Source organism: Cydia amplana, chromosome 19 (genome assembly GCF_948474715.1).
Source record: "Cydia amplana chromosome 19, ilCydAmpl1.1, whole genome shotgun sequence".
Lineage (NCBI taxonomy): Eukaryota > Metazoa > Arthropoda > Insecta > Lepidoptera > Tortricidae > Cydia > Cydia amplana.
In genome coordinates this window covers 2,591,827-2,604,475 of record NC_086087.1, presented here as the reverse complement: position 1 = coordinate 2,604,475, position 12,649 = coordinate 2,591,827, and the positions used below count along the sequence as shown (strand labels likewise).

At 39.5% G+C, this 12,649-nt stretch overlaps 1 protein-coding gene across 1 annotated transcript; it reads left to right on the top strand.

The window, feature by feature from the left end:
- Positions 1–105: 105 nt before the first annotated feature.
- Positions 106–12,400, top strand: LOC134657231 (protein I'm not dead yet-like). Its single transcript, XM_063512800.1, has 15 exons — positions 106–171; positions 683–811; positions 1,388–1,515; positions 3,351–3,465; positions 4,188–4,255; positions 4,347–4,411; positions 4,886–4,946; positions 6,746–6,868; positions 7,267–7,378; positions 8,035–8,126; positions 8,840–8,937; positions 10,161–10,259; positions 10,815–11,008; positions 11,549–11,686; positions 12,286–12,400. Exons 1-15 carry the CDS (start codon positions 124–126, stop codon positions 12,373–12,375), a joined length of 1,560 nt encoding a protein of 519 aa, XP_063368870.1. The 5' UTR covers positions 106–123; the 3' UTR covers positions 12,376–12,400.
- The last annotated feature ends 249 nt before the right edge of the window (positions 12,401–12,649 follow it).

The window sequence follows — 12,649 nt, the reverse complement described above, 5'->3', positions numbered from 1 at the left end:
AAACTGTATGAAAATGGATTTGAATACTTCGTAAGAATTAATTTATTTTATAAATATTATTATCTTTGTTTACGTGTTACGAATTAGGCTGTATTTTTGTTACAGAGAATCTAATCTTGTAATATGGACAAAGAAACATCGGATTATCTTATTCTGCAAGTTATATTGGAGGTCTATCATTATTGTAATCACGCCTATCCTTCTTTTTCCGATTGCTCTAATTGGAGAAAATCAAGTTGGTATAAGCAATTCATGTTTTATGAGTTCTAAAGATTAGACCATCATTAGACGCGCATACTAGCGACATCTTTTAAAGAATAGCGAAAACTAAACTTTACTTTCTAGTGCACATGGCGATTGGTGATAGGGCACCACAGGCAGAAAGATAACGAACGATATCCATGTATTTTTTATCAGAGACAAGTAAATAAATAGGACTAACAATCTCCATACAACGTCGCTTTGTTTCATCGTTGTTATAGATGGCGCTGTTTATTATATTGTCTTAAATAAGAATCGAAATCCCTTTACCAAAATCAAAGACCATATGTTCAGATTTTAAAATTATGATCCGTGTTTGACCACCACGTATAATTCTTAATAATAGATGGCGCTGTATGTGCAAAAAATCGATGCTATTTTTATTTTATCACTAGTTTTCGGTTCTTATCATGTTTTACAGGCGTACCCAAGTTTCTTCGTGTTTCTGGTGACAGGTGTGTACTGGATAGCGGATGTGTTGCCACCAGCGGCCATCTCCCTCGTCCCATTGGCGTGTTACGGCGTTATGGGCACGGGATACATCCAACAGGTTAGTCTTAAGGCGGTAACACACTATCGCACCGCACCGCGACATTGGTTCGTCGCACCTATAAGTGAGGGCGAGAAACAGATAACTCTTTCCCGCTCTCACTTATGGGTGCGATGCACCAATGTCGCGGTGCGGTGCGATAGTGCGTTACCACTTTTATTGTGCGAGTTGCTAACTCAAGTTTCTGAAAACAGACAAAACAAATTCGCCTCGCCACGCTACACGAATGACTGTTTAACCAAGGAGCTTTGTTACAGTTGTATAAATGGCGAAGCGAATAACAAGACGAATTGCATTTTAATGGCAAAAAATGTACCTGTTTATGTGTGTAATATTGTATTTATGTTTATGTATGTTTATATCTGTATATTGATTGTGTTCGTACAGATACCTAATTTTATCATCTATACCACGTGTTTTTGCACCGTCTACAACTTATCTGCTTTGCCTAAACCTAAACTAAAGGTTGACTGAAGCTGAAACTGAAGGAGAATGCCTTATGGAAATAAGTTCGCCTTTTGTAGTGTGTGTTTTCTTATGTGCAATAAAGATTAAATAAATAAATAATCTGTACAGATATACATATGCAACGAAGTCCTGGACTGCCTCGGCGTGATGATGCTGATGGCTGCAGTAGAAAATAGCCAAGTACACAAGAGGGCAGCACTGAGACTACTCATCACTATCGGGTGCTCACATTACAGGTGCCCACTACAACTACAGTCTTTATTGTTTACTTGTCTTTGTGGGCCGCTTAGCGCCACCCCCGCGTTTTAGCGTCGGCGTCTAGCCAACTCTATGGCTGCTGCTCGACGCAACGTTGGCGCAACTGCGCAGCGACGCCATTTTCCATAGGCGAACTTGACGTGGACGCTCTCACTGTCAAATATCTTGATAAGGAAATATATAAGATGAAAATAAAAACTAAATCACATTTATTTTTATTTTGAAAAATCAACTGAGCACAGAATATTTTATATTATTTACCTATATATCTACCTAAAGCTATACCTCTTTGGCTATACACATTAATATTTGCCACATTTTGGTAAAAGCGTATGAATGTTTTGTTTCATACGAAAAACACGAAAAACAAATCTCTTAACTCTATACCTCGTTTTGCAAGTCAAATCTGTTAGCAGAAAAAAGTGCCAAAATTGAGAAATGTAGGCGCGAAAGGGCGACCTCTAATCAAGTATTTCACGCCTTTATACGTAGTAGGTAACTATTTATTAATCTGTGACTCTTCTCTTTTTACACGACTGCCCCACTGACTTAATATAAAAGAAATAGACACACAAAGCGGAACAAAAACGTCAACAAATGTGGAGCAGAATGACATTTCGCACCATTTGCATTGATGATAAAAACGCTTACGTAAATTTTGAGTCAAGATAAATGTTTCGTACAGAAAAGAGTTTAATGTCGTAAGCATTAAGTGTCAAATTTGCAAACATAAGTACCAACACTGTTAAAAAATTTAGTCCGATGGCACTAAACGTAACGTGTTTACGTCAAACAAGTCAAACGAGAATAATGAACGAATGGAGTCACTTTGGTACACTTTAATAGGTATTACTGTACAGAAAAACCAATTGAAGTAATAAATAAAACAAATTTAATTTAATCGGGAGCTCAAATAAAATTAATTCGTGGTTCAAATTAAAAAAAAAAAATTAAGTAAGTACCTATACGTCTTTAAATACTAATTTCCTTGAAATAAATTCAACTTATTAAATAAAATAACTGTGTATTTTAGATCTATATTTACTCATCGCACGGGTGCACGGGGACATTTAGGTACTGATTGGATTTTTTTTATAAAGTCCATAGGTACTTTATAAAATCCTGTGGTTGTCACTGTGTTCAGACAGGTTTAGCATTTACAGTTAGTCGATATAAGCCCTTATTGGTGGATATGTCGGAAACAGGGAAATGGGCCGAACACACAAGTGCAGTTTTGCCTTGTTTAAAACTGCATCACCCCTATCTCTTGCTATAATTAAATAGCAGTCCACTTTGCACGTCGCATAGGTTTTCTTGGAAATCTTGAATATAAACATAATATTATTCCTTACGAATTCCATATAAAAATATAAAAAAATATTGACCTCACATCGACTCATTCGATTTTTGTTCCTTGACATCCCTTCTTTGGTACTAACAAATTAATTTATTCAAAACCATAAAATTACCACCAGATTACATAAATTATGTAGTGCTATCCAAAGAACTAACCGAAAGAAATACATTCCATCATTTTTCCTTGTTTTATCATTGTTATTTTTACATATTTTAACGGCACATTTCGTAATTGTTGACAACTTCACATTTGAGCGTTCCAAACAAGACTAAACGAAAAAGTAACGCGTGATCTGTTTTAACGTTACTTTTGTGGGGCCATTTTTTGCGGCTGATTGGGTATCCAGTTCTTTATTCTATATCAATGGACTGCCCAAACAAAAAGAATGTATTGTTTTCAGCGTTCATGTTTGCGTAGCGTTAGCGTTTGAATTGAATTCAATTTCTAACACAACAGGTTAAGCTTGGTGCTGTTCTTCAGTGCCATGTTCCTCTCAATGTGGGTGCCTAACACGGTGGCATGCGGCCTTCTGATGCCTTTGGTCAAGGCTTTACTGCAGGAACTTGAGAAGGTTTGCATAGATGGCGCCATTACAGCTTGCCCCTTTTTCTATGAGATTTGTCTTAAATGGCGGCTGGCATTCAGGGACTGACTGGACTATGATGGCGCCATCTGCTAAATATAGCCGGTCAACCAAATCTTGTCAGTAAAAAAAGGCGCGAAATTCAAATTTTCTATGGGACGATATCGCTTCGCGCCTACATTTTTCTTTACCGCCTTTTTCTACTGTCAAGATCTGGTTGACCAAGTATATTTCGACCGGCCAACCCCATTGAAAACATCTATAAGTACAAAAGAGAGACATGCATGAACTTAGTGGAGTTGGGGTTCTTCAAAAAAGGAGTGTACAGGTTTTTAAAGAGTCGGCAATGCGTATGTAACACCCCTGGAGTATCAATTAATCATCAATTACTCAATTAAATTTTGATGTCTAAGATAGTCATGTACCTATTTTAATTTAACATGTAAATGATATATCGATCAATGTTGTCTGCAAATCTGCAATAAATTATGTTTAAATATTTATTTTAATTAAATTACGCCGTAAGACCCTACAACTCTTATCTTATATTTTTAAGTTAAGATAGTAGTTAAGTTTAGTATGTATTATATAATGTCTTTTTACTGAAATAAACAGTTTAAAATTTTTTTTTTTCTTTTTAAGTCTTTTACATACAAACAGACAATTTCATTGTAATTCTGAATATCAGTGTATGTTATGTATTGTTTCAGATGGGAATAGTCGACATATATCAAACTATTGAAAATACTGAACAAAAATCTCATAAACATGAATTGAGGTGAAATTATTTTCAAAAACCACATGCATTAAAATACGTATAATTTTTGTATATGCAATCCAAACCTAATCCATTTCTCTATTTATTTCAGTCGACCCAAACCTACAGATTTCACTGTGTTTTACTTTTTGGGTATCGCATATTCTAGCTCGATAGGTAAGTAAAAAATTGGTAAAAACCATCTTAACAGTTCTCGTTTTTACCAACTACTTACAGGAAGGGCTGTGAGCATGTGTATGTATTTTTATGTACAATGTTCGTGAGCTTATGATTTAAAGTTACTTACATGAAACCGGACAAGTGCGAGTCGGACTCGCCCACTGAGGGTTCCGTACTTAAGTATTTCGTATGTTTTATTGTCATAATAAAGCACCATCTAATCTTAAATGTATAGGTATACCTTGTAGACGTTGATGTCGGTCAGTAAAAGCGACCGCATATATACAAATATCATAGGTACATACATTGAGGTTAGGTCCCCTAGTTTGAGGTAATTAAGTAATTACTTACCATTGCCGCAGAAAAAGACGGTAAAGTATATAAGATCGACTGTTGTTCCTACCCAAAAGTAAAATAATATTTTTATTTAAACATTATTTGTAATAAATACCTTTTTGTTTTGTTTCTTAGGCGGCATGGCGACGCTGAACGGCAGTCAAGTAAACCAAATATTCAATGAATATAGCGAATTGTAAGTTAAACGTTCAATACAATACAATCACCGTCAATTATATTAATTATTCTTAAGTTTTTACATGTTCGCCCAAAAAAAAGTGTTCTGTTTTTCCGTTTTGACACATAAATGAAAAAAAAAATCATATTATTATAATGACAGCGTTTGACAGCATGTAGGTTATATGTCATGACAGCGGGACTTAACCGCGCATAGACAATCAACATAATATAGAATAGATAAAAAGGGCTTCTACAGTCCTCGCAACAAATGGCATGCGATTTTACATAATGCGATGTGTTTGCTAGCAGATGGGTGAATGTGTGTCGTGAATGTCTGAAATACTGTGAGATGACGGATGAATAATAGTTTTTTATTTATTTTCTTTTCTATTGTTTGAAGTGTTCCGGACGTTTGTATTTTAGTTTTTATTTTATTTTGGGTAGTTCCATTTCATAACTTTGACGATAAACAGGAAATCCCACCTCACCCCGTAGTCCCTCGTAATTGGGTTGAGATGGGATTTCATACAAAGGTGATTTTGGAAGATTGTAGGATCGTTTTTAGGGTTCCGTAGCCAAATGGCAAAAAACGGAACCCTTATAGATTCGTCATGTCTGTCTGTCTGTCTGTCCGTCTGTCCGTCTGTCCGTCTGTCTGTCCGTCCGTATGTCACAGCCACTTTTCTCCGAAACTATAAGAACTATACTGTTGAAACTTGGTAAGTAGATGTATTCTGTGAACCGCATTAAGATTTTCACACAAAAATAGAAAAAAACAATAAATTTTTGGGGTTCCCCATACTTCGAACTGAAACTCAAAAATTTTTTTTTCATCAAACCCATACGTGTGGGGTATCTATGGATAGGTCTTCAAAAATGATATTGAGGTTCCTAATATCATTTTTTTCTAAACTGAATAGTTTGCGCGAGAGACACTTCCAAAGTGGTAAAATGTGTGTCCCCCCCCCTGTAACTTCTAAAATAAGAGAATGATAAAACTAAAAAAAATATATGATGTACATTACCATGTAAACTTCCACCGAAAATTGGTTTGAACGAGATCTAGTAAGTAGTTTTTTTTATACGTCATAAATCGCCTAAATACGGAACCCTTCATGGGCGAGTCCGACTCGCACTTGGCCGCTTTTTTTTATTATGAGTATTACTATAGCTCCATTTTAAATAGGAATACATTATTTTTGTAGCAGTAGCCTTAAAATCCCATCTCACACCCCTTTCATCCCTTCTATCCCCATTCATAACCCAACTCTCCCCGCGAACCCTACTCACCCCATTTTACGGTAGGTATATTATTTGCATGACTAAATTATAATTCAACAATTATGTAAGTACTATTTTTTGCTAGGGTCTGTGCGGAAAGAGAAGAGTCATAGAATGTATTGGATCCTATACATTTCACGACTCTTCCTTTTCCGCACATACTCTATTTGCATGTATAAATTTGTCAGCGCTTTGGTGCGAACTGCGTAAATATTGTAATAATAATAAATTATTGAATAACTCCTGGGCTACAGGCTAAAGAGCAACGTATTCAATCGACCCGCATGATCGCTCCCTCCCCCTTGTATCCCCTGGCGACACCCATAGGGCCCTCCACACTCGTGCGCGAATCGCGGCGCGAAGCCGCGAACGCGAGTGTGGAGTCGTGTTCGCAGTCTGGGAAAATCGACTCCACACTCGCGTTCGCGGCTTCGCGCCGCGATTCACGCACATAGTCTGGAGGGGACTCATGGTTTAGGTATCCCCTTGTTCCTCGATTAATCGCTTCGTGTTTACAACATGTTTATCTTGCAGACTGTTCCCTAAGCTGGGCAAGATCACATTTCCCCAGTTCATGCTGCTGACGCTGCCAGGAGTGCTGGTCACGGAGACGCTACTCTACATCTGGATGAACTCCTTCTTCTTGAACATTTTTAGGTTTTAATAACCTAAATTACTTTGTTTGACACATTTATTGCCACCCAGCCAAACAAGACATCCGGGCTACAAAAACTTCGTCGTATAAAAATGTACGTAGTACCACGATCCCGACTATCGGGCCGTCCGGCCTGAGAAAGAAATCATAAAATACCCGATAGTCGAGTTTTCGGCACTGAATGTGTTAAACAAGTTGCTACGGTACCAATTGTTTATTGTGAATATTGTGATATAGCTTGCTTGACCCAGGACTGTCTCATTTCAAACATAGACAGAGAAAATCATACTTGCTTTGTCTTACGCTGGTACTAGCACCCAAGAGAGAGGGATGAGTTTATTTTTCCTGGTTCTTACTGACCGACAAGTTGTGCTCTTATGTAGACCTGGTGAAATTACAGGTCTAGCGACGTGGCGATCCCGACTGGCCTGACGGAGGAAGAAGCCCGCTACATTAAGACTCTGCTGCGAAACCAGTACACCCAGCTGGGGGCGATCAAGTTCCAGGATGTTGTAAGTCTCTATACATGTTTCTAGGCAGAGTGATGGCAGGTGGACCATGATTTTAATGAATGGTAGCCGCTTTCGGATGAGAGGAGCGCATGGCGTCCGATGGCCCGTTAGGTGGACGACATTCAGAGGATTGCGGGTCACTTCTGGATGAGATTAGAGGATGACTCGCGTTGGAACGGCCCGGGAACCGAGGCATCAGACCACAGACAATCCAACCTCTAGACATAGCATAGTCGCGCTACCCCCTCTGCCACACATACGGTAGCGTTACTCCATCTTCGAGTCAATCCCGTGCCGTGATTGGTCCGTGTCTTTGAACCAGCTTTGAACGGACCAATCACGGCACAGGATTCGCTCACCTCGTCCCCCCGCACCCCCGTAGTTTTGGCAGCAAAAACAGCTTTGTTTCATGAAAGAATTGGCCTAAGCTCAGTCTAGAGGTTGGATTGTCAGTGCATCAGACACTTTGTTTCCTATTGCATCACTTGATCACCGGTCACCTGTCATAGAAAACGATCGGTCACGTGTCGGTTGTCGCGGCCCGGACCCGGGGCGTTCGAGCGTGAGTCATCCTTAGCTCAGGACCGTTTCGCAGAGCTCGCATTTCGCGTTTGCTCTAATGACCAATTTCATAAAATAATTCATGTTTATCACAGGTCGTAGCCACGGCTGTCCTGTTGACGGTAGCTCTGCAAATGTTTACAAGTTCCTTGCGTCTCGACAGCGGACCGCAGAGAGATGTTAACATGTAAACACTAATCTACTAATATTATAAATGTGATAGTGAACTGTCTGTCTGTCTGTTACCTTTTCATGCTTTTACCTCTGAAATCCCGGAGAAGGACAATTAGTTCATAATCTGGCAATTTATCTCTTAAGGGGGTGAAAAGAGGGGTAGAATTTGCTATGAAAGCGGTATTTTTAAAATGCTTAATCTACGCATATACGCGGGTAAAAGCTAGCATATTTTATAAACCTAGTACCTCTCTTCCTTTTCTTAAACCTATCACCAGCCAAAAAATGATCCGCCCAACCTCGAAGAACTATCTACATGCAATTAAATATTGGAGCGATATCAGAATAGAGAGCATTATTTACCTTCTCATGGGACTTTCTGCTATCTTTTTGCTGAAAGGGACATAGAAATAACATATACCTTTCTCTGTCCCTTACAGAAGAAAAAATAGCAAGCCTTGAGGGGGTTACTAAATCTTTATTGAGGCTTAATCTTTAACGTGCACCTGCCGAGATTGGCCTATCTGGAACCTGAGGGTCTACCGCGAACCACTTTCGACGTGTTGCCTATCTGTCGCGCTTGTGAATTCGTACGTAAGTGTGACAGGGAGGCAACACGTCGAACGTGATTTGCGGTAGGCCGTTTACATATATTCAGGTACTTCCTTTGCCGAAACGTTTATCTGTCTATGCTTAAAACAAAGATTGATATTGGGTTATTTCCAGGCACATCAGGGTATCAGCCCCAACTATCTTCTGTGTCTTGCTCCTGTTCATTATACCATCAGACTTAAAATTTGTGAAGTTCTTCAAGAAACGCAACAGTAAGTACAGACTTTGTGTCTTCACAAAGGTCTAAATAATTGTAAGGTACCCTCGATTTTGCCCCTCAAACGCCGGTTTTTAGGGTTCCGTAGCCAAATGGCAAAAAACGGAACCCTTATAGATTCGTCATGTCTGTCTGTCTGTCCGTCTGTCTGTCCGTCCGTATGTCACAGCCACTTTTCTCCGAAACTATAAGAACTATACTGTTGAAACTTGGTAAGTAGATGTATTCTGTGAACCGCATTAAGATTTTCACACAAAAATAGAAAAAAAACAATAAATTTTTGGGGTTCCCCATACTTCGAACTGAAACTCAAAAATTTTTTTTTCATCAAACCCATACGTGTGGGGTATCTATGGATAGGTCTTCAAAAATGATATTGAGGTTTCTAATATCATTTTTTTCTAAACTGAATAGTTTGCGCGAGAGACACTTCCAAAGTGGTAAAATGTGTGTCCCCCCCCCCTCTGTAACTTCTAAAATAAGAGAATGATAAAACTAAAAAAAATATATGATGTACATTACCATGTAAACTTCCACCGAAAATTGGTTTGAACGAGATCTAGTAAGTAGTTTTTTTTTATACGTCATAAATCGCCTAAATACGGAACCCTTCATGGGCGAGTCCGACTCGCACTTGGCCGCTTTTTATTTATCTCTAAAACGACATAGCTTGTATGCAGACAGCGTTAGAGTTAGACCAAGAAAAGTCTACAGAGATTTTGACAGCACACGCAGTGCCAGTGTTATTTATACCTACGTCATAATTTCATAGAAGTTTGACGTTTAAAAAACCTGCGTGTGCTGTCAAAATCTTTGCAGACTTTTCTTGGTCTAACTCTAAAATATTGTCCATAATGTCGATATTCAGAGAGAAAAATGGGGACCACGTTTGTATGGAGAAGCGATGAGGAAACCCCTTTCCGCTTAACCTTTTCCACGCCGTGTCAAACACAAAAGCTGTCACTCAGACGCCACATCATTGAAGTGTCAAAACTGAAGTTGTACTTTATGTATATGCACGTAGGTCGATGTTGCTCTGTGATCTGTGACCGATTAATCGGTCTTTGGCGTTGAACCTACGGTGCGGATATATCGGTCATTGGCGTCCAAAAGGTTAACACGAAAATCCACGAAACTCGTGCGTGAGTGGACTGCGGTATCTAAACTATCTAATGTAATAAATTCAATAGACCATACAAAATATGTCTCTTTTTCTAGACGGAATGCATCGCCGTTTACCGACTGCGCCAAGTAAGGCCTGCCTCAATTGGACAATCGTACGAGACAACATGATGTGGGGGGTTTTATTTACAGTAGGTAAGAATAAATTATATTCACATTTCAAACATGAGGGTTATACAATGTGAAATGATACTCGTATAAATTAATCTGTCAGATTATGCGATTTTGGTATTAAGAAAAGGTAATAGGGTAGATATTTGCTGAGAGGGTCGAACCCGGGTTTGAAGTTAAGCGACACAATTGAGACATCGCGACAAAAAGTCTACGAAAACAATGTTAAATTAGGCAGATTATGCTTCTATTCTAGATGTTTCTTATCATTAGGTAGGTACCTATACTTTGTTTATTTTTATAGGGCCGCTCTTTATAAGCCTTACTAGGCGTGGCTCACTCCGCGATTTCGTCGCGTCGCAACAAGTACCTACAAGTACATCCGTCCCACACCAATTTTGGTGGCTAGCCATCTTAGGCCGCGCGTGGCGCTTGCGCCACCTAGCGGTCTTATCTGTCGTAATCGTAACAGACGCGTTTTGTTAGACTTGTTAGAGAGTGAATCTCCTGTACCTAGTACTTATTTATTCTGTGGCCTTACCTACCTCTTGATGATAGTAATTTTCCCTCAAACTGTAGGCGGCAGCTGCATGTCATTCGAAGCCCTAAAGCGCTCCGGAATGACGGCAGAATTCGGCAAGTTTCTTCAGCTGATGCACAACTGGCCGAGCCCCGTGGTGGCACTAGCAGTCATCCTGTTCTGCAAGGTCCTCACGGAGTTTGGTAGTAACTCCTGTGTGGTATATGCAATGCTGCCAGAAATAGCAAGCTTGGTAAGTGCTGTGAGCTCCGTAAAAGACTGGCTTAGATCAGCGGTCTCCTAAATCCGGTCCAAGGACTGAATCCGACTGTCGTCCTATTATGTTTTGTATGCCTGAGAGCTAAACAGCTCAATGCGGAAGTTTATTTGTTGCTCATTTACACGATAATTGACAATTGGGATGAAACTTCCCACAAAAGTTTCTTGAAAAAGACTTTTTATCCCACAATTTAACCCATAATGAAAATTAGATGTTAGTAACATTTAGAGCGCGGCGCGCTCTTTCTTTCTTCCGTGGTAAGATAGTAGGCACAGGAGCGTAGACATATTGGAGCCAGACCAAGCTAACTTTGCAGTGATATTGATAGCACGAGAATCCTACGAGTATTATTTTAAACGTGAAACTTCTATGAAATGATGACGTATAAAAAAACTTGCACTGCGTATGCTACCAAAATCGTTGCAGACTAATCTTGGTCTAACACTAGTACGAAATTAGAACTAGTTGACGTCCTCAATATCCAGCATTCAAAATGTAGTAGCCATGTTGCAGAGCATCAGTTCCTACACGCACCCCCACTACTTGATGCTGGCTGCGACCCTGGCCAGCTCCATGGCGGCCCACCTGGCGCCGTCCACACCGTGCCTGGCCATGGTCAGCGAGTACGTCCACATTTCCACGTGGAGGATGGTACGCCTTTTCCCAGAAGTTCCTTTTTAGGGTTCCGTAGCCAAATGGCAAATGGAAAAAAAAACCCTTATAGATTCGTCATGTCTGTCTGTCTGTCCGTCCGTATGTCACAGTCACTTTTCTCCGAAACTATAAGAACTATACTATTGAAACTTGGTAAGTAGATGTATTCTGTGAACCGCATTAAGATTTTCACACAAAAATAGAAAAAAAAAACAATGAATTTTTGGAGTTCCCCATACTTAGAACTGAAACTCAAAATTTTTTTTTCATCAAACCCATACGTGTGGGGTATCTATGGATAGGTCCTTAAAAATGATATTGAGGTTTCTAATATCATTTTTTTCTAAACTGAATAGTTTGCGCGAGAGACACTTCCAAAGTGGTTAAATGTGTGCCCCCCCCCCTGTAACTTCTAAAATAAGAGAATGATAAAACTAAATAAATATACATATGATGTACATTACCATGCAAACTTCCACCGAAAATTGGTTTGAACGAGATCTAGTAAGTAGTTTTTTTTTAATACGTCATAAATCCCCTAAATACGGAACCCTTCATGGGCGAGTCCGACTCGCACTTGGCCGCTTTTTTTTCAGATGTCAGCCGGCGTGGGACCGTCGGTCATCGCTGTCATCGTCACCTGGTTCACCGTCACTCTCTGGTCGAAGGTCATCATACTGGAGTAGACTAAGCTTACTTTGCACCCAGGCAGGCGTGTCGCTACAAGTACATGCGGCCCACACCAATTTTGGTGTCTAGCCATAGTATAGGTAAACCAGAACTTTGGGAGTATTGTCAAGAGGGCGCTCGTTTTGAATTTTATATAGCAACAATTTGTATAGTGGGGACAATGGAAATTGGCAGATGATTTCTGTTTTATTCCGACAACTTTAATAAGTGCGAAGTTTGATGTTTGGATATTTCTTCGGTATTTACGCTTAAATGGCTGACTCGATTTAG

What these genes read in the sequence shown, in the direction of transcription:
- LOC134657231 (XM_063512800.1), top strand. Translation starts at nt 124, where the DNA reads ATGGACAAAGAAACATCGGATTATCTTATTCTGCAAGTTATATTGGAG. An exon ending in CGCATATTCTAGCTCGATAG is followed by an intron (nt 4,412 to 4,885) that starts GTAAGTAAAAAA and finishes TTTGTTTCTTAG; the next exon opens with GCGGCATGGCGACGCTGAAC. An exon ending in TTCTTCTTGAACATTTTTAG is followed by an intron (nt 6,869 to 7,266) that starts GTTTTAATAACC and finishes GTGAAATTACAG; the next exon opens with GTCTAGCGACGTGGCGATCC.